General features: G+C 46.5%; 2 protein-coding genes across 2 annotated transcripts in view; one reads left to right on the top strand and one right to left on the bottom strand.

The window, feature by feature from the left end:
• LOC125940694 (zinc finger protein 501-like) overlaps positions 1-7,199 on the bottom strand; it is a 170,796-nt gene extending 163,597 nt beyond the window's left edge. The window contains exon 1 of the mRNA XM_049657136.1: positions 6,632-7,199. Coding sequence (XP_049513093.1) covers positions 6,632-6,714 — 83 coding nt within the window. The 5' untranslated portion in view covers positions 6,715-7,199. The remainder of the gene's footprint in view (positions 1-6,631) is intronic.
• A 319-nt stretch (positions 7,200-7,518) lies between these two features.
• Positions 7,519-15,372, top strand: LOC119431110 (DDB1- and CUL4-associated factor 12 homolog). The gene is made up of 2 exons (XM_037698586.2): positions 7,519-11,686; positions 11,893-15,372. Exon 1 carries the CDS (start codon positions 7,668-7,670, stop codon positions 9,039-9,041), a length of 1,374 nt encoding a protein of 457 aa, XP_037554514.1. The 5' UTR covers positions 7,519-7,667; the 3' UTR covers positions 9,042-11,686; positions 11,893-15,372.
• Positions 15,373-21,498: the final 6,126 nt, after the last annotated feature.

Genomic DNA, 21,498 nt, shown 5'->3' on the forward strand with positions numbered 1-21,498 from the left:
ACCGTATTTACGTGATTCTAACGTGCGTTTTTTGACAGATTTTTGCTACCTGAAGTCGATCCTTGCGTTACAATCGAATACCAAAATTCAAGTTGTCTAAAAAGTGCAATGATACACCCAATTCTAATCAACAATGTGCGAGTGAAAGCGCGTGAGGGACGCGCGCTTTCACGGAGAGCAAGCGCACGGCACACAGCAAACGCAACGTCTCCATCGCGCCACGGTCTCTTTGCAGGGTTCGTACAGGTTTACAAGTAAAAAATTCAAGGATATTCCAGGACTTTCCAGGACCTGTCACAGGTTTTTCAAGGACTGAAAGCAGCATCCAAAGTAGGATTTCTTTACTCTAACATTTCCAAAAATGGCTAGTTTTATTGCACTTACAATAAATAAATGTATATCACAATTATAATAAAAATGTCTAGCCTTGATAACTTCTCAAGATCACAACACAAAATGAACACTTACAACAGCGGCTGAGATTTCTCCAGTATAGGGTGGGTAAAGTTCACCAAAAATATTCAAACCAAAGAGAAATAAAATGTATATCCCAATGGATCTTAACGTCTAGCCTTGATCACTTTGCAAGTTCACAATACCAAAAAAAAAAGTTCACAAAAATGCACCCAACAGCTACTCTGACTTCTCCAATATTAGCTGGGCAAATTTACTGAACATTTCCAAACCATTCGGTGTAGTCTTGCTACACATCCATTATATTATAAAAAATAGATGTATATTGCAATTTTGCAAAACATGCCTTGTCTTGATTATTTCTCAAGTCCGCAATATTAAACGTTAACACAACGAACACTCACAACTGCTGCTCAGGCTTCTGCGGTATTAGCTGGGTTGGTTCATCAAACATTTCCAAAACATTCAGCATACCATATTTTTCGGTGTATAAGACGCATTTTTCTTTTTCTTAATTTTCTGTCGGTGCGTCTTATAGAACGGTGCGACCTATGTACGTTTTTTTTTTAAACTGCCGTCATAATCGAATTTGATGACAATTATGGCCACGCAAAGCGGGCCGGTTGACTTAATTGCTACGGGTTCTGTGTGCGCTATCGAGGTTCTCGTGATCTGTGCACGCTATCGGGTTCTCGTGATCAAGTTCCAAAACGCTGTGCGAGAAGGATGGAGCAGCAACGCAAGCGGCGGTAGGCCGACCGTGAGTCGATCGACCCCGAAGTCGTCGCATCTGCACATAGCTGTCAAGATACGGCGCACGCCGCTGTGCAAACTACGCAGTTGCTATGAGAGTACAGGCAGCCCCCCCTCCCTCCCGGGCTGCCTACCCGCTTTCCTCCCTTGTGCGCGAGTTGGCTCACCGTCGCATGCTTTCACGCGCACATACAGCATATGGCACGCGGGGACGATGTTATCGCCCTTGGACTTTACACGAAACATTGCGGCAACCACAACAGCAGAAATGCGCCTGGAGTGGAAATATATGGCACCCATACGCTTGCGCGTGACCCACATTCCCGGAGCAAAACGTCACTAACTTGTTTAAATCGCTTACCGAAAGAACAGGTGCGTCTTATACACCGATGTGACTTGTATACTTTTTTTTTCGGAAAAACTGCCGTTGTGAGGGGGGTGCGTCTTACACAAAGGTGCGACTTATTGACTGGAAAATACGGTTATGTTATTGCAAAGGCACTGAGCATCAGTTGTAAAGTTGCTGCACTATTGCTCTCTGTAGCTTCACTAGCTTCACTTCGCGCGCAAGAGTGAAAGTGGGAAGGCAAGCCGACGGGCAAAGAGTGAAACGAACGATAGGGTGAGGAAAGCAGTGTAAACACTGCCAGCTGAGCCAGCAGCGTTGCGCGGCACGGGTCTCTCGCTTTGTTCGCGGTTTGACGCGGCGAAGCCTTTCATTTCTTCTCGTGCAGTTCTGCAAAACGTAACCATGTGTGCTCGCGCCGGCGTATTGTTTCTGAAATGGGGAATTTGTCAGATCTATGCCGATCTACCACAGAAAGGAGGTCCCAATGTTGATATCAGAGTGCATTGCTCATGAAATTCAAGGATTTTCAAGGAAGGAAAAAATTCCAGGACTTTGAAGGGCCTTGAAAACACACTTTTCAATTTAAAGGGTTTTCAAGGATTTCAAGGACCTGTACGCACCCTGCTTTGGATGTTTATGCATCATCTGACATTGCGACAATAGAGGCAATGCGTTTACGGTGGACTTCAGTTCTCCATAAAAGGGCGGCCACTTGGTGATATCTACACTGATTGCATTATTTCTTTCACAATTCTTTCACAGAAATACAAATGTAGATGCTTGTGGGCAAGTGTACTTCTGTTGTGAGGAGCGTCGGGAAAGAACTGGCCCCTTGTTCCCTTTAATTCGTACAGTAGAACCTCGGTGATACGATACCATTACGTACATCTCCCAGTGCCAACATTCTCAATCATGAACATGAAAAATGACTCAATACAGTTACGCTTCTTTTTTTTTAGCGGTTCATACGGTCCTGGAAAGCACGATTTTTCGGCACCAACATTCAGTACATCTACAAACTGCGATTGTATGATAAGTTTTGTGGCAGCTAGGTTCCATGTAAACAAGAAAAAGTGTAAGGTGTATGTGGCCACTACTCAGCCGCCTGTCTCACATGAAAACGCCGGCGCGCATTCAGTTTTCCATTCCGGTACCAGCAAATTTCCTCCTGTGTCATTACACACAATATTCACAGTTATCGCCACCAACCTTATTGCCATAAGCATCTTCACCTATTTGTTCCCCAGTGCGTAGGGCGTAGTGCCATCAGAAGTATACTGCACACTTTTAATAGGCTATCACCCAAATGCGCTGTTGTTCCCTGCTATAGGTGGTGCAAAGTGAACGTCATGATGTGCTCTGGCGGCGTTGTAGGCATCATATTCTGGCGTCCACCCCCCCCCCCCCCGCCCCGTTCTATTTCGTTTCAGTTTCCCGTCGGCATCTTAAAACACTATGCTGTAGGAAAACGACAATGTGCATCTCGGTTTGCTATACACAAGTCGGCGCGTCTTGCGCCGCGACTATTCGAGCCAATAGGGCATGCAAGAACTACGTGCCAAAATGCTACATTCGAAGTACCGGCTGACCCAGGCCGAATTCGAGAAGCACAAACTTAAGCTTGCCAAATCCGAAAAAACGACAATGCACATTCCATGCTTGCAACAATTCGCGCAACGCTCCACATTAAGTAGATGTCAACTACAGTCGAGCCTCAAATATTTTGTGGGGTTCAGATTGTACGTTTCCCCAGTTAATGTCTCTTCTACCATTTTTTTTTCCCAAAACGAATGAACGAGGCTCTACTGTATTTCCACGGCGACAACGCTGTCAACTGGTGTCCGGGAAAGCCTGCTCACTCGACGTACACTATTTCCCTATAGTGCACTATGCACACTTGGTGCATCTGAGCTCTGCTCTGCATTTTGTAAAAAAATCTCGAGTACACCGTTACTGACCTGGAATTTATCAAGCACCGTCTGCCCATTTACTGCTCATCTGCGGAATCCAAGCTTTGCATTTCCAGCATCTGCAGACATTAGCTCGTGCAGTGACAAATAAATTTCAGGTGTACAGCCACTTATATGGCAGCAGCAAGAAACGTGCATGGTATTTGAGCTCGGCTCTGTATTGTGCAGGTTAGCGCCTCTTTGCTATTGTGCCTTTTGTTCGCTGCTGCTGCTGCTGCTGCCATAAGTTATTGTCACACATTGAACTTTCAGTAGTTAGGCACCGATATATCACAGTTGCCCTGCTGTGTATGTCGAGTGGAACTTCCCAATGGAGGCACCTACAGCTGAGCTGCTGTGAGTGTAAATTTGTATTTCATGTAGACGCATGCTCTGGCATTTCAGAAGAAACACATGAAGTGTTCAGTGCGAGGCTTCAAAAAAGCTTAGAAATGTGACACGTGCAAGGGGGGTGTCCACAAAGGCCGAAATCAAAACAGAAGTGCTGAACATGAGAAAGCCACTTGACGCTTTCTCTTGCTGGAAGCCAAAATTGACCCTCTTCTTGCCTTGCAACACAAGGTCGAAGATGCGGAAGCTTTTGTACAGTTGATATCTAGAAAATTTGACTACAGTAAAATCTCATTAATACATAGCCCCTTAAGAAATAATTTCGGCTCAAATATAGTCGTGATGAATTCCCCGTCCTGTCCCCATTGAATCTAATGTATTGGCTAACCGCATAAGCCGCAGTTGCTTACCGCATGTCAAACGATTAGTGCGTAGTATTTACGCCATTTTTCGGAGCGTACAAGTGCATATTCGACGAAATGTCGTGCACGCAGACAATACACAGTGAAATTCCGGTGCACGGACCTTTCCCGGACTACAGCTGCCACAAGTAGCGATGTCAAAACATGGTAGCAACGACGTGTTTGCTGCTGCCATAACTTATGGCACTTCCATATCGTCCGTGACGACAACAGGGAAGTGGATGATGGCCCTTCCGTATTCAATGCAACGCGTGCATTGGTCGCCATGAGGGCAGTTCGCAGAGAAGCAGGCTCTCATGGAGAAACTGGCTTGCAGCCTTGCTGAGTTTGAGGATGCCGTCGTCACTGCAAGGCTTCCATGGTGGCAAGTGAAAATCAGCTTTTTTTGCTGTCAGCTCACAAATAAAACTTGTCTGCGTGTGTGTCTGAGTGAGAATAAATATGTAGTTTTTTTTTTGGCAGGTAAGTTTATAGCCGTTCATCCGTCATTTTTGGTTAATTAGTACATTGCTTAGTGCGTACCTGATCCACGTTCCCTGCCAACTACGTATTAACGAGCTTTTACTGAATTTCCAGAAATGGCTATGTGATCTAAACAACAGCACAAAACAAGTAGCGAAAAGAGTTGATGAATTCGAGAAAGCTGGCACAAGCTAATATTTAGCTCTAATCAGGCAGCATCTGGAAAGACTAGAATACTGCAGCTGTTGTTTGAACCTTGAAATCCACAACATTCCAGAAAGCGAGAACAAAGACCTCATGAGAAAAGAAAATGAAATAGCGAAACAAATGCATGTTTCACCTATCACTTGGAATGACATTGCAAGCAGGCGCAGGCTTGTTGCCAAACCAGGCAAGAATCGCGGTACTATCATTCAGCATCTATATTTACATTTGCTCAAACCTCTTGCATAAACTAATTAAATTTAAATTTAAAGTACCAGTATTGGTAGCACAACGCACGCGAAATGTGGAGGCTGTGTGTTTGGCTCCCCACTAGCGGCAAGTTGTCTTTTAATAATGTGCACTTTCATTTCTCTTGTACATTTTAATTGCTACCACAGCTAGTTTCCCCGATACATTCCATGCTTCATTGTCTGTTGGCTTTATATGGTCATGATTATATGTATGCCCGAGAAGAAGGGAAACCGAGGGGCTCAAATCTTGTTAATCATGACCATAAAAAGCCAATAGACAATGAAGCCAAGGAAAGCATATATAGATGAAAACAGCTGCTGTGGTTGAAACTGAAATATAGAAAGGAACGAAGGAAGGTAAATGAATGTGGACGAAAAGAAAACTGCTGCCTGTGATATCCGAATCTACCACCTCTGCATTACGTGAGCACTGCACTATCAATTGTGCTATGGTGATGGCTCGATCGCAGTTCATATATATAAGGTGAAGCACAGGATCAAAGGATTGTGGCAGTAGAGGAGGCAAAAAAACACAGAAAGCGTCATCCAGACCAGTGGTATAAAAATTGTCATTATCAGCAATGGCTCATCCCTCTCGTAATGCAGAGGCTACAAGCACTCAGCAAAGTGAAGCTAGCAGCGCATACGCTCATTGTAATCACGCATAAAACGTACAGGAACGCGTCGTCTAGTCAAGTGGCAAAAAAAAAAAGGGGTAAAAAAAAAAAAAAAAAACGCGACCTTCTCAATGGGTGCAACGGCTCATATCCTCCCTCCGCGTAGGCAAGCAAAAAATCCAATGGCTCATACCCCCGTAAGGCTGAGGCTACACGCGCTCAGCAAAGTGAAGCGAACAGTGCATACTTTTATTGAAATCATCTAAACAACACGCATAACAGCATACGTTTCAATTCCCTGCTGAGAGGACGCAACTTAAAAGTCGAGGAGTCCAAACGTCGTTGGCGCGAGTCTGACCCCGCTACACGAGCGCGCGAAGGCGCAGCTAAGCGTCGAATGAATTATAAAACTTTGAAAACAAGCCGAAGAAGCCGAACTGCGAAAGCAGCAACGCGCATTTCGATGGGGGCGAAATGCGAAAACACCCGTGTACTTCGATTTAGGCGCACGTTAAAGAACCCCAGGTGGTCCAAATTATTCCGGAGTCCCCCACTACGGCGTGCCTCATAATCAGATCGTGGTTTTGGCACGTAAAACCCCATAATATTTTTTTATTTAATTTTTTAGCAACGCGACTATGCGAGACAGCGCATCACCGAGTGTGCAGCAGGCTTTCGCCTTCACGTGTTACAGGAGTTTAATATACTGCCGAACTTTATTTTTTTTTAAGGATTATTTTGCTGTCCGTAATTTCTTACCACATGCACTCAACTGAGATAAAGCAGACACACAACAGCACTCATACGTGCTCAAAATATTCTGCGGTTCGCTCAACAGAAGGAGCCAGATTTCACTTACCAAGTACCTCCTGCAAGCAGCAGCTGAGTACTAGCCCGACTAAGGAGCACCGGTCGAGTACTTGGGCGCGTAGCAACGTTCATTTTTGGTTGTGTTCACGGAACAAGCAACGGATCACCAGCACTGTTATCATCCGTAACGGTAATGCCGTCCGCAAGGCAGTGGCGCAGGACGACGTTGAGGGCTTCGTGGATGCCGTAGGCGCATCCCGCAAGTTTATAGTACCTGTCTCGGAAATTGTTACACGTGAACGTCCTCGGAGCAACCGCACGGAGTCACATTTGAAGCACACTTGGCCGCTCGCGTCCACGTGAATCAACGCGTCTTGAATCGAACGAACGCTAGCACAGGCGCAGGAGGCATGCGAACAGGGACAAAGCGTACTGCAGCGCTATCGCGGGCACGACACCACATAACACGCACACCGTGTACGTACAGTACGTCCGCCCGCCAGCAAACTTCACGGGCCTACAGTCGAACTCGTCGAAGATTCAAAGACAGTCACTCTATCTCGCCGACACAGGGACTGAAATGACGACTGAAAACAGCGTTCTGTGTACTGCGCTGTGCTCTTCACACCAAGGACAAAAACGAAACTACCCATGTGCGTCCGTTTCACTTTTGTCCTTTTTTTGAACAGTACAGCGCAGTAAACAGAGCGATGTAATACCAAATAGCCCCAGTCAAAGCCATACTAAACTGGCAATAGCTTCGCTTTCTCTTAAGTTTTGTCATAGAATAAAGAATCAACTTCGACACCGAACAGTCCTTTCACCAATTGCAAACTATGCGCCACAAACGGAGTTGGCTGAAAAACTAAGGATTGGATTGACATCAAAAAGCATTTAGTTTCGGTTTCGAAATAATGGACACACAGGCGACGCTCGGCGGTCAGCAGTGGCATCTTCTCGCTGTCATGGCAGTCATCAGCTGGGTAGCTCTAAAAATGCGTTCGTAGGTGCCAAGACTCGCCGCCCAGCTTCGTTGCTCGGAATAAAACCGTCCATAGCCTAACGCAACAGCGAAAGGAAACGTCATGGCCCACGTAAGGAAGCTGAGCATCAGCGGGTTCCGCACGGACGATGACGACGACGAGAGAAATCCACTCGACTCCTCATACAAGTTTGGTTGGCCCGGAGAATCGGCGGCGAACGGTGGTACGACGTCTCCGTCGCTCATGAACGATCCTGTGCGCCTCGAACTTATCATTCGGCGTGAGATGTACTGTTCGAAGAGAACCTCGCGGAACTTCGGCGACTACGTGCAGAGCCGCGAACTGGGCCTTCAGCATAGGCAGCGTCTGAGCGTGAACGAGACGTACGGCGCCCGTCATCTGCTCCAGAACGGCCTGTACCGCGAGCGCGAGATCAGCCTGGGCCGCATAAACAAGGTGTTCTGCTCGGCGTGGCTCTCTGAGCGTCAGATAGTGTTCGGCACGAAGTGCAACAAACTCATGGTGCTCGACTCGGAGAACGGCAAGCTCTGCCAGATTCCGAGCCTGCAAAGCTCGCACGCCAGCCCGCCGCCCGAGAACCACTGCGGCATCCACGCGCTGCAGATGAACCCCTCGCGCACTCTCCTGGCGACGGGCGCCCAGCACTCGAACGACACGGCCATCTACAGGCTGCCCACGTTGGACCCAGTGTGCGTCGGCGAGAGGGCTCACACGGACTGGATCTTCGACCTGGCCTGGCTCGACGACGAGTTTTACGTGACTGGTTCGCGGGACGCGACCCTGGCGTTGTGGAGGGTGCAGGAACCTCGCGGCTGGGACGCGCGCGCGCTGCTGCCGCTGCGCTATCAGGTGGTGAGGCCGCTCGCCGTGCGCGGTTGCAAGGACGCCGACAAGATTCGAGCGCTGCTGTTCAGCCGACGGCACGACGAGATCGTCGCGCTGTCGCTCAACGCTTACATCCACCAGTGGGACGCGCGCACGCTGCGTTGGAAGGCGTCTCACAAGATGCCTTACTGCCAAGAGAACGTCTGCCTCGCGCAGCAGCCCGAGCGCAACGTCTACGCGGTCGGTTCCAAGTCGTACGTCACGTTTCTGGACTCGCGGACGCTCCAGCAGACGCAGAAGGTTCCTTCGAAGTACATCGGCTGTGGCATCCGGTCTCTGAGCTTCATGGATGACCTCCTAACCATCGGTACTGGTATAGGTGTGCTGCTGTTCTTTGACTTGCGCGCTTCCAAGTACCTCGAAGACGCCGACAGGGCCAGGTACAGCACCCTAAAAGCCAACAGGGGCTGGGTCCATGCCGACGAGTTGTACCGTGAGGTTTTCTGGAACACCGAGTACAATCCGGCCATCTACACGCATTGCTATGATCCTTCGGGGCTGCGGCTGTTTGCAGCTGGTGGACCCCTGCCCGCGAGCCTTCAAGGCAACTATGCTGGATTGTGGTATTGACAGTGGTGGTCGTAGCGCACGACAAGGCCTTTGACAGCTTCACCTGCCAGTGAGCCATATTTGTTGGTCAAAAACAATGTCCCATATGCCTTCTGGTGGCACCGAGTGAATTTTTCTTATAGTACAGCAAAGACTATCAATGTGTGCTTTGTGCTGTTCGGTTGTGAAAGTGGCTGGCCCGCCTTCCTTCTTTCTCCCACAATTGCAAAAAACAACTGGCAAAACTTGCATGTGTCTTCAAACCACTGCACGAAAGGCTGTTTGCTGCGGCATGGCGAAGCTAAATTCCTCCAGACAGAGTCATTGTGAAATTTGACTCCCAGTGCATCTGCTGCTGTGCTTGTTTGGGTTATGGATGCACGACATGATGCAGCTGTGCCCTTAAATGAGGCTTAGTGCAGCCTTCCCAAGCCTGAGATTGCTTGAAGTTTCCTTTTTTTTTAAACCGTTACATATCCTTATCAATCTAGTATGTGAAGAAGGGTCTCTGCTGCGCTGTTGCTTATGGTGCTCGAGCATGGGTGAATGAAGGCATGTATGGTAGTGGATGATATTCAGGCCCTGCATTTTAGACCTGCTTCGACTGCAATGTAGCCTGAAGCCTCATGAAAAAGCTGTTTGCCACAGCACGCATTATCCACACTCTTGTCTATCTTGCCTCACCGCTTATACCAATGGCAGGTAGGCTTTTCATTCAGTCATGGCAACCCAGTGATGCCTTCGGGCAGCCTTTCAGGCCATTGGAGGACTGCAAAAAAAAAAAAAAAAATATGGAGCTGCTCTGTGTTTCTAAAGCCACTTTGTTGTGGTAACACTGTCGCATTTTATTGTGAAAAGTGGGTATGTCACACCAAACCGGTGGAAACAAATGTGGTATAATTTGCAAGTGGATGGAGAAAACTTGGCTTTCAGTCCTCTCAGTGTGTAAAGAATCTCTTTGGCTGCATTTTGGCCTGGTTCCTCTGTCCAAATGGTCATCCAGAAGTGTTCATTTCGTGGTTCTTTGCTATTGCGTGTTTCTTTTTTTTCCTGACACTGCCCCCCACGCTTTTGCGGAACTTATAGACATAATATAACTAGCTGATGTGTTTTAAAAAGTGAATTGCTGTTTTTGGCATTTGCGTGGTTTGAACACCTGTTATACGTGCAATGTGAATGTTGTGCTTGAAGTAGCATGACATCCTTTTTGACACCTACGTTTCTTTTTACTGTTTTTCAGCAAGGACCCATGTGTATTGCCTCACAAGCTGGCCACTTTCGTGTGATGGTCGGCGCTATAAAGTTTTTTTGTTTTTTTCTGGTGGTGTTTTTTTTTTTGCAAATGCTTTTCATTGGGCAGATTGTTCAGCATTACAGCTTGATTGGCCCAGTGATAAATGTCAACGTGCTGGTGCGAGATTACTCAAGCATCTTGGTTTACAAATGTTCACTTGTGCTCTCATGATTGGCTGGCATTGCGCTTTCATCAGAGGTTGTCAGTGTGGCAAGGTGGGAGCGCAAATTGAACACTGCCTGCTCTGATGTTGGAGGCAAAGCGGACATTCGGAATACAAGATGCTTGCGCAATCTTGCCCCTGAAGTTTTCTTTGGTCCCTGTAAGCCTATACCTATAACCATATCGGTCTTGATGAGTGCTCACAAACAAATGTGGCTTCTGCAAGTTCTGACCTAACATGATCTTGAATGTTACTGAGGGATGGTTGGTATTGAAGCAAAGTGGGTTAAACCATCGAGTTGTAATCACTAAAAATACTTGGGCGAACTCTGTCACTAGTGTTATAAAGGAGCTTCAAGTATGGTTGTTCAGCTGGCATGGGGAATAATAGGCTGCGCATGGATTTCCCAAAACTCCCACCTAGGCTTCCTTAACAGGGCTTCAACTAGCAAAGAAATTATTGGCGTGAAAATCGAAACGTGGGTGAGTTGTATTACGGTTCATTGTGGATCAGTGCAAATAACTAACATAGAAAAAGAAAGGACAATGCAAGCGCTGTACTGAAACAGACGCATGACAAACAAGCACAACGAGGAACATGCCAAGCTGAAAACTGAAGGCAGCCAAAGTCTTATCACATATACACCAAACGTGGGGTTAGATATGAGTCGGATGTGCACATTCATCCTTTAATTCACACTTGGCAAAAGATGAATGTGCACGTCTGAGTCATAATTAATAATACATGTTTGGTGCATATGTGACACTGTTGAAGGTTTTGTTTGTTTTCATTTTAGCACAATCTGCTTTATGCATACGTCTTGCGTGTCTTTGCTAAAACTTTCAGTACAATGCTTGTGTCGTCCCTTTCTTTCGTGTCTGTTCCTTGTGCTGCTATGGTATGAAAAAACAAGTGTGAGCCATGTTTCTCTGATTGCCTAGCGTGATATAGCTATGGCTGCAGTTGCATTTCACACATCATATTTATTATTGGAAACATTGCAGGTAGAGAATTGCAAACTTGGAAGCTCTTGCACAAAATGCGATTGGTTGCTCATGCATTGATGGCCACTGTTGATGGCAGCATCACTACACTCTTGCCTTTAGGCACTCTTGAGGTTCAATTACAACTGTGAGAGAAGGGACTTTCTGACGCCACCTTTAATGTTAGCTGGTAAAATCATTTCATCAAGGAGAGTAAGGTTATAACGTAGAGTCTTCTTATGGGATGAGAAAAAGAAAACTTAAACGATGACTCTAGTATACTAGTCATCTTATAAAGATGGTGCTCACAAGGGAATTCATCGCTTAAGGGTGCCATTGACGCCTGTATGTGGCAGACGTGGCACGCCAGGAGCCGTCACAAAGACTGTCACATGTCTTTGGAAGGCGCGGTCTAGTTCGCTCAGATGTAAGGCACGGATTGCATGATGGCGTACAGAATAATATGTGATGAGAAGAAGGTGTGGGGACATCACGAGCACATATGTACCATGCTAGTATACTGCCTACACACTTGTCCGATGGAGTGGCCTGATTTTCACTCACTGTGATGGATTATTGCATGCTAAGGGAGAGTGAGTGTCTGAGATAGTTGTATGCATGTGTGCGTGGAAAAAGGTATGAGGGGGTCGGAAGGAGAGAATGGGATTTCTGGGCCTCTTTTAGTACAGCGTGCCATTACTTGTGGTGCTCAGCTCTCGACAAGCTTTAGGCGAATAGACTTCCCTTCGTCGGAGAGAGGTGCCTCAATGTCTTCGTGTGGGCTAGCGAAGAAGGTTGCTCGTTGCCTGCTATCTATCCCCTGATGGCTGGGAATTCCCGTAGGAGGTGACGAGGTGCACTTCGCCTTGCATGGCGGGCCTGTGGCTACTTCAGGTTTAATTTCAGTCACAAAAGTCGAGAGTTTGCAATTTGTGACGCTACCTCTCATGTGACCCATTTAAGGAATTTTTTTAAACTAGGAAAGTAAGGTTATAATGCAACTTTTTCTTTTGCAGTGCGATTGTGGTGTAATTGTTGGGTACTCGTTTCTAAGGTGTGGAGTTCTTGGTTTGAACCAAGTTGATTGGAATATTTTTATTTATGTTGCCAAAGCATTTGGTGTGCTGCTACAATTAAGCCTGATCCTTAGCTCATAACTGCTTAGCCAAGCAAATGCTATATTTAGTTCGCTATAATGCAACATTTTCAGCGCTAGAATACACAACCAAAAGCAATGCACAAGGTGTTTTATTCATGCATATTGGAAAATGACAGTCATATAAATGTGATTGAATCTAAAAAGAACTCTGTTGCACTAGTTATGTCAGATTCTAGACTGTGTAAAGTCTGCCTGAGCAACCAGGGGGCAGCATGATTTGCATATGCTGCTAGCTTGTTAGCAGAATGCACTTCAAAGTACATTACTAGCTTTGCCAATTGAATCGATAAAGTGTCACCATGCCAACCAGCATGAATTGGTCTGTACATTATTTTTTGTCTCATTTTTTGGCCTTGGAAGAATCGAGGGTCGCAGTTTAAAGTGTACATATATTCACCTTTAATAAAAACTCAAAAATCAAGTTGAGGAATGAAACATGAAGCTGTAACAGTGAATTGTTTAGAAACCTGGGCGCTGTGAACTTGTAATAGACAAAGTGGAATAGCTGACTCGGGCACTATGCAGACATTGCCAAAGGGAGTGACCTGCCCAACGGTAATTGCATTTTGCGTCCGGCGTGCAATATGTGTCTTTTGTGCTTTCACCGCCTGATTGACCCTTTTGAGGTTGTTAACCTGACAAGCGCGAAGAAATATACAATGCTTTCTTCGAGTCTCACTTGCATGTCCTGTTGTGGCACTGGATTCGACCATCACTGGCCACGCAGTTTTGCTGTAGAGCGCAAGGTTGCGGGTTTGACTTCCAGCCACGACGGCCGCATGGGGCGGAATGCAAAAATACTGGTCAGTGTGATGTCATGAATTTCAAAGTATTTTGTGTGTCGACTGGTTGTGGCCCAGTAAAAGTCCTTGAATGAAAATTGCCGATTGCCTTTGGCTATCCTTCGGATATAAGGTACTCTACCTTTAATATAAGTCGGCAGTTGTGCGAGTAGGCGACCAGACACCTTGGAACGTGGGAAGCAGCACACAGTACAAGATGCAAAAAGTTGCCGGGGCATCCATCCTTTGGAGATGATTAGTGACATTAATGTGATCAGCAATCTATCTTGCAATGGGTTTCTAAATGGTTCACTGGTTATGTCCCATCCGTAGCACACACCCAATGCTAAGAGGCAAGATTTTCACACACGGGCCATGAGAACTTGCGCACGTCCTAGTTCCAAGTGATCCAAGTTTGTGTCAATGAGGTTCACTAAATTATGGTACATACCAAGTGACCCAACTTGTTCCGTCGGTTGGTTTCGAATCCAGTTACCTCAGCACAGCAGTCCAATAACCATTAAACAATAGTCTACCCAGTGACCCAAGCTGGCGTGAAAGAGCCGAAGACAAACGTACAGATACCAAACACAAAGAATGGCAATTGCATTAAGAAGGTTATCTTGCCCTTTTCTTCTTTTGTGCTGCATACTGTGCACTGCTTTCTATGTTTTATCTTTACTGATAACAAACTAGGCCTGAGCAGACGCATTTAAAATTCATGATACCACGGTAAGCCGGTGTAGTGACTTCAAGGTGGCAAAGCAAAAGGCAAAAAACAAGAAAGACTAGTATCTTTTATGTCTTTGCCTTTTGCTGACTTACTAAATCGCCACCCCATGCATCACAGTAATAAATGCTGATGGTCCCAACCAAAATAAAGGCATTACAACACAGCAAAAACAGTTGTGTGCCAAGCAAAGGGGGCATGTTCCCCAGGCAATCAAGATTAATTTGGAGCCCTTCATCATGTTGGCTTTCATAGCCCCTGCATTGCTTTGTGACATAAATCCAATCAGTCACAGACTTGCGCATAAGAAATTAAATGTTATGAATTTCTTGTAACCAGTTACATTTATGGTGGTTTTGTAATGTATTGGTTACTTTGCTTATTCTGTAACACTCATTGTAATTCAGTTACTTTTTTCACTAACCATCTACATATAACCAGTTATTTTATTGACGAAACAAACTGTAACAGGCGATGCAGATTTAGGCATCGGAGTTTGGCAAGAACACAGTGAAATGCCCTGAGTCTGCAATTCATATCATCCAAAAGGATGAAAACATGTACCTGGATTACCCCTTTCCCACAATTAGCATCCTACAGCTATGGCTTAATTATCTGAACATGGCTTGCTTGCAGATTTGCATGTCTTTCTTGGAAGCTCTTCTAAGCTGCTTTCATAGACGCTAAGAGCGGCTCCTCAATTTTTCGCTTAGTGCAGTCTATGGCTTCTCTGTTGTAGAGAGAAGTTTACAGCTGTTAGACGCATAAGTTTCAATTTGTCAGAACGACTCATATAAAACTGATTTTGCAGTTGTAACACATGAGCTATATTTTTAGGGCTAAATAATATGCAGATTCATTGCACATTCGTCCACCGTTTTGAAGAATGTGAATGCCTGCTAGCATCTGTGCAAGTTTTCAGGGTCGCGGCTGTTGCCTTCACAATTAAGAAAATTAGGCAAAGTTGCCCAATAAAGATTCTAAAAAGCAATAGTTAATGAAGATTGGCAACACGTGAGAGGCCGCAGGAGATGCACTGAAACAACCAGGCAAGCTTGTTATATTTACTGTGCTTGTGAAATGTTAATCAAAGTTTGGAGGAAAGTAACGTAAAAGTAATTAATTATATGAGTGCCATTTAGTAAATGATCAGTTAGTGTTGCTGGGCAGTAGTTGGCCACTGTAATCGATTAAGATTTCTCATGAAGACATTGTAATTGTAATAAAAATAAGACAGTGCACTTCAGCGATTCCTCTGGTGCTCATTTATAGTGACAGCAGCAGGCTCATGCGGCGGACGGCACTATTTTCTCAAGTTATTGTGTTTCACTCAAACAAATGTGTGGCACTCCAAAGTATTTTGCTGGTGTTTCTTGCCATTTCATTAACATGTTCATGGAGCTTGGTGTGACATCCCATTCCACTATGCCAAAACCAAAAGACTTATCCCAGTTTGCTGTGCTATTGCTAGCTTGACAAAAGCTTTTCCCGGCTGACGCCATGCATGGGGAAGCTCTTTGAATGGGTCATTCACACCAGACTTCAAAATTTCATAGAGGACAGGGGCCTGTTCCCGGCCACCATGCTGGGCTTCCGCCAGTCGCCTCTCGACACAGGACGCATTCTTCCTGTGACAGGAGGAAAGCGTCCTGTTGAAGCGAAACAGTTCCTCATATTACAGCATGCTCTGAAAAGTTGCCTCGTAGTTATCAAATCGTCGTCATGCCGCCTTGCACAAGACCGAAAAAAAAGGGGGGGTGAATGTCGAAAGACTTTTCCAGTGTACCTTTATGCATGTCGTCATGGTGGACAGACAGCAATGCATCGCTTAATCGCTTCCCGAAAGAAGCAGACGACGTGCATCGGAAAGCGGCATGGATAAGAAACTTACGCATTGGGAAAAGGGGACTGGCACTATGTTGGTTTGTCCGAAGCAGTTAACTCAGTATGAGTTCTTTCTTTCCGGCGAGTATAGAGCATTGCTTTCATTTTATATATCATAAATATAATGTGGGTGTTTCAAATTACAGACTGTACTTTGGTTTAGGCAGGCACTTCAGTAAACTATAGTGATGAACGGTTCAGCTTAATTTGGTTTTGTTGTCTTAGTTTTCTGCCCTTGGGGGTTGTGTTTTCTGCCTCTGTCCGTGTTCTTTCGCTCTTAAATCAAAAATATCATACTGTACCAACTCGCCCCACTGCCCATCCTTTTGCAGTATATTTCTGCTTAAGCCTTAGTGTTACTGTAGCTTGAAGCAGCGGGAATATTGTTGGTAATTTAGTTTTGGCCGCATGCACGGTAGCAGTGAAGGATAACTACTACTTAAGGTCTGAAGTAAACATGACACATGTCATGCCATGAGGCGACATATGTATCGTTTTAAGTAACATGCTTTAGTTTTGCGGTGTAAGCAGAAGATACTATTTTCTCATTCAACATGGTGAATTGTCAGTTCACTTGGTCGCAAGAAATTTGGGAGCGACTGCAAACAGCACTATAGTTCTAGCCATGGAGGAAGGAAAATATAGGAGGGAGCATACCGCAACGCGATTGTCGCCGACTGCGGTATGATGAAAACGCCAGAGCACGGTGGAAACGTCAGAGCGCGTGGTTGGTTTTAGTACTCACGGTTGATTTTTTTTTAATACTCATTCGAAACCATTTGAAACTTGAAATAAACACAAACAAAAACAAGAAAAAAAAAACAAATTGAGGAAAAATCGTTTTCCTTCCTGCATGTGAGCAGCTGCCGGCCGAGCGAGCACCGAATAAAAACTACCGGCAACCAAACGTCTCGGCAAATCTCAATTCTCCGTGATCTCGATGCAAGAGGTCACGTGTTGGGCCACCACTGCTGGCTACACGAAGCGTTTGCTTGCCAAGGCTGGCTGCCTGACGTAATGCACCCTCCTATATTTTTCTTCCTCCATGGTTCTAGCTTTGGAGCTTTCGAACTGCACTCCTACATCTTACAGACCCATTTGTATGAGCTCAGTTTTGGGAAGACCTTGGGGAGTGACTTAGCAGGCATTGGCAAATCGAGGAGGTCGTGAATAATTAGGTTCCATAATAGCGGTGATAATGGGGACCCTGAGGACTGCCCAAGGTGGTGGCAGTTTCCATGTGTCCTGCCTGTGATCTATAAGCTACCGACCGGTCTGAAAAGAACATGCGAAGTAAGTGAAAAATATTGTCCGGGCAACGTCGGTCTTTCAAAAATTTTAGGACAAGAGGATGCCAGACACTATCAAAGGCACCTCTGAAATCCAATGAGACCAACATGGCAAGCATCCTGGGCCGTTATTTTGTAGCGATGCCTTTCCGGTAATAATGCCTTTTCGCGCTTTGTCAGTGGTCACAGCGACGGTCCGCTCGTGTTATCAAAGGGATCAGCCGGCCGTGAGCGGTGGATGATAAGACTGGTATAGAATAAGTCGTAAGGCATCATTACAAAATACTGGCCCTGGACGCTTTAAACTGAAGGAGACGGGATTTTAGCGCGTGGTCAGCAAGTACCGCACTGCGCGCTGGGGTAAAACGAAATTCACCGTCGTGTATGCAAGGTCTTGCTTTCCGACACTGTACATGCAGATAAGTTCCGTTACAACTGTCAACTGGTTAAATTAATTGCCAACTCATGCATTTACACTAATACAAATGACTGCTCAAAAATAAATTATGCTAAACTTCGAGATCTGTTGGAAGAAACCCAACTTGGTCCGATTGGTTGTTATTCACTTAACACGTTTCACCGGAGCTTGAGACTCCCTACGGGTGGCGGGTGTCTGGTGTTCCAGACCCAAGGCCAGGCCCCGCTTCGAACACTGCGTACTGCGAACCTACACAAGCACCTGCAGTCATACGGATTGGCGAACTAAAGAGAAAGGTGCACCGTGACGCACAACTCTCATTTGCTTTTATCCCAAGAGACACTGACATTTTATCACTCGTTTTATCAGCACACAAAATGCCTATTTAGCCCCTGAAAAGACTACTGATGTTACTGCCTCTATATTGTGGGATGCTATACAGGGTGTCCCACGTAACTTTAGCCAAACTTTAAAAATATGCAAATGCTACGTAGCTGGACAGAACCAAGGTAATGTTGTTTGCCGTTGCTTGGAGATACTCAGATTGTTTTTTTTTTGCAGTCTGTCAAATTACATAATCAGTGTTAATTAATTAATCAACTTCTCAAATATTATAATTAAATTATGTGTCAGTAAGAAAATTGTAGAGCAACATGAAAAACTCCCGACACAGCTTTCTGTTTGGTCAATACGTGCTACATAAAAGTGTTTTTCGATGCGTGAAAGAAAGCCGCGAATACACGCAAAATTGTCCCGCGACTGGTCGCTCGAGGCACTTTGCGTGTATTGGCGGGCTTCTTTCACGTTCGGGAAAACTTTTATGTAGCATGTATTAAGCAATGGAAAGCTGTATCGGGAGTTTCAGAGCGATAGCTCTAATACCCCAGGTACAGACCCAGAAAACCCTTTGGTTCCGTAAATCAATCAGTCAATCAATCTGACCTTCAAGCTCAGCCAAGGTCAAAATGAGACTTAGCCTGCAACTACCGGCGGCTGCAGCGTACTACGCCGCGTGGCGCCATATCTTAAAAGCGATCTGCGATATGGACTAAGCGCGCCGAGTGCTGATAGCTTCCTATGAGCTGTGCTTTCGACGCTTAAGTTATCGTTGAAGCGAGACGCAGCATGAAGGTCAATTCGCTCGCTGCCGCCGCGCCGAGCAGCGTCTGTATGTTATCTTGTGGTGAAATTGTAGATGCGGCAGTTGCTGACGGCGCCGAGCAGCGTCTGTGTCCTTTCCCAAAGCAAGCAAAACGATGCTATGGCTCGACAAACTTTGTTTAACCGCGTTCAACCACGACAATTTTTTTTTCATGTTCTCCGTTCTTCTCATTGACACTCTTCATCTAATTATATTTGATGACTTGATTAATTAATTAAAACTACTTATGTAATTCGGAGGAATGCAATAAATAACCTGAGTATAATCTAAGCGACGGCAAACATTACCTTGGTTCCGTCGTTCGTCCAGCTTCCTGGCATTTGCATATTTTGAAAGTTTGGCTAAAGTTACGTGGGACACCCTGTATATGTATATACTTAAGCACGAGTCTCTTCGCGGAGTTGTCTATGAAGGTCGGAAACAGTAAAATACCTTACCTAACTGTTTCAGTGCAGCAACGCGGCGCTTGTGCCTTTCGGAGCCGCCCGCTACGCACAAACACTTGCCTTCTTCAACCTCCAGTGAAACCTCCGTCTTTTCTTCGCTCACATCCTTGAGACTGATCAAAATAAGTTGATCGGCAGTAACGAACTTTCCGGCTTCGACGAAACACATCGATTCGATGCCACAAGCAAGTAACTTGTGCACAGCACCAAGCTAAATTAAGAGCCGCCGTGACATCGTAGCCATCTTTATTTATTTGAACAGTGTTGCCAGCGCAACTAACGGATGATCTCTCTCGGTTACGTCACGATGAGTCGGTCACGTAATCTTCTGGTGCACGCGGGAGAGTGGTGAGCAAAAAGCATGCCGCACTCGCTTACAGCTTCGGGTATTGCGGGTGCGTCTGCGATAGCTATTATATGGACACGCCAGGCGCATTTCTGCCGTCGCCGTGATGTTTCGTATAAAGTGCAAGTAGTGTAATGTTTATTGCACATTGATATATAATGTCTATTGGTGTTTTGTGGCTAAAGCGCCCTTAGGCGTTGATGCACCCACGATGACGCCTGGTGGCACGTCTCCTCCATCACGACTACCAACGTCGATGACCATGAGCAACCGTCGTGCATATGGAAGCTGCACTACGCTGCACACGCTAGCACAACGCGAAAGACGAAGCACGTAACTGACACACTAATACAACGCGCAAGACAAAGCACGTAACTGAATGGTCACCGAGTCAAATCAGCGCGTACAGCGCGTCGTAATTGCAGCCTCCGCGATCAACTTCAGAAACATTTTCAGAGCTAATTGCGGAGGCCACGCTCCGCTGTGCTGAGTACGGTGAACGCCACCTAGGTGGCGTTGGTAGTGCTTCTTGATGCCAGCGTCCCTTCGAATGCTGGCATCGAGGCGTCGTAGTGCTGAGACCACCGAAGCGTTCACTGTCGGTGCGCGTTAGTGTCATAATGCAGTACTTCTCTTTTCTGCTCGTAGGCGGCGGCACCGCCCCGAGCAAGAGCGCGGTCGGGTTATTGCGGGTTGGTCTGCGATAGCTATTATATGGACGCGCCAGGCGCATTTCTGCCGTCGCCGTGATGTTTCGTATAAAGTGCAAAGGCGATAAAATTGTCGCCGCGCGCCGTATGCTTCATGTACGAGTGAAAGCGTGCGAGGGGGAGCCGATGATGGTGGCTCAATCTCGCGCGCGCAAGGCACTGGTGTGTGTGTTGGGGGGGGGGGGGGGGGGGGGTAGCGGTTCTATTCCGGTGGTTGCTGCGTATGGCGCGGCCGCACGGGCCCCATCTTAGTACAGGGTTTAGGTGCACCGAAGGCTAAAAGCTTCGTTTGCACTCTGTTCTCGCCACTTAGTTCGCGTTGAAGCGAGAGGCAGCGCGAAGGTCAATTCGCTTTCTGATGCTGCCGCGCATTTACAGCGAAGCTGTTTACCTCTAGCCCCCGTATGCATCCCCAGCATGCGTTCACAGGGGAGGGGGGGGGGGGTGTAGGTACCCTGGGCGGTTTACGTCCGTATCACGGCGAGTGGTCAAGAAGGGAGCTGATACGATTGTGTGACAGGATTGTGCACGTGGCCTGCGCTTCTGTGGTTATAACGGCACGCGCGTTCGTAGGGAGAGGGGGAAAGCGTGTGGCGACGGCACCTGTGCACGTGGCCTGCGCTTCGTTCTGTGGTTATAACGTCACGCGTGTCGGAGGAGCCGGCGCGGTTGCAGCAGCGGTTGCGGCAGATGTATGAGAGAGACGGTTAGGAGAGAGGGGGTAAAGAGTGTGGCGACAGCAGTGCTGCAGCAATGCAGACGAGTAGAGAGAGGGGGAAATAGTGTGGTGATGGCGCCTGCGCACGTGGCCCGCGCTTCTGTGGTTATAACGGCACGCACGTCGGAGGTGCCGGCGCAGCAGCGGTTGCGGCAGATGCATGGGAGTTGCAGTAACCGCGGCAGCGCTTGTGTCGGCGTAGTCTGCTGTCGTATGAAAAAAAATTTATGATTTCATAATGTGTGCATCCTAAATAGATTCGCTGGTAATACGTGCCCATATGAATGTTGCGGCCCCACCATTTTTTTTTACTCCAGCGTTCTGACCGCAAGTGTGCGCGAAAAGCGAGTGAGATGTGTTTATCTTTGTTTGTGCGCGCGTGACAACATGCTTG

This window comes from Dermacentor silvarum, chromosome 10 (assembly GCF_013339745.2).
Source record: "Dermacentor silvarum isolate Dsil-2018 chromosome 10, BIME_Dsil_1.4, whole genome shotgun sequence".
Lineage (NCBI taxonomy): Eukaryota > Metazoa > Arthropoda > Arachnida > Ixodida > Ixodidae > Dermacentor > Dermacentor silvarum.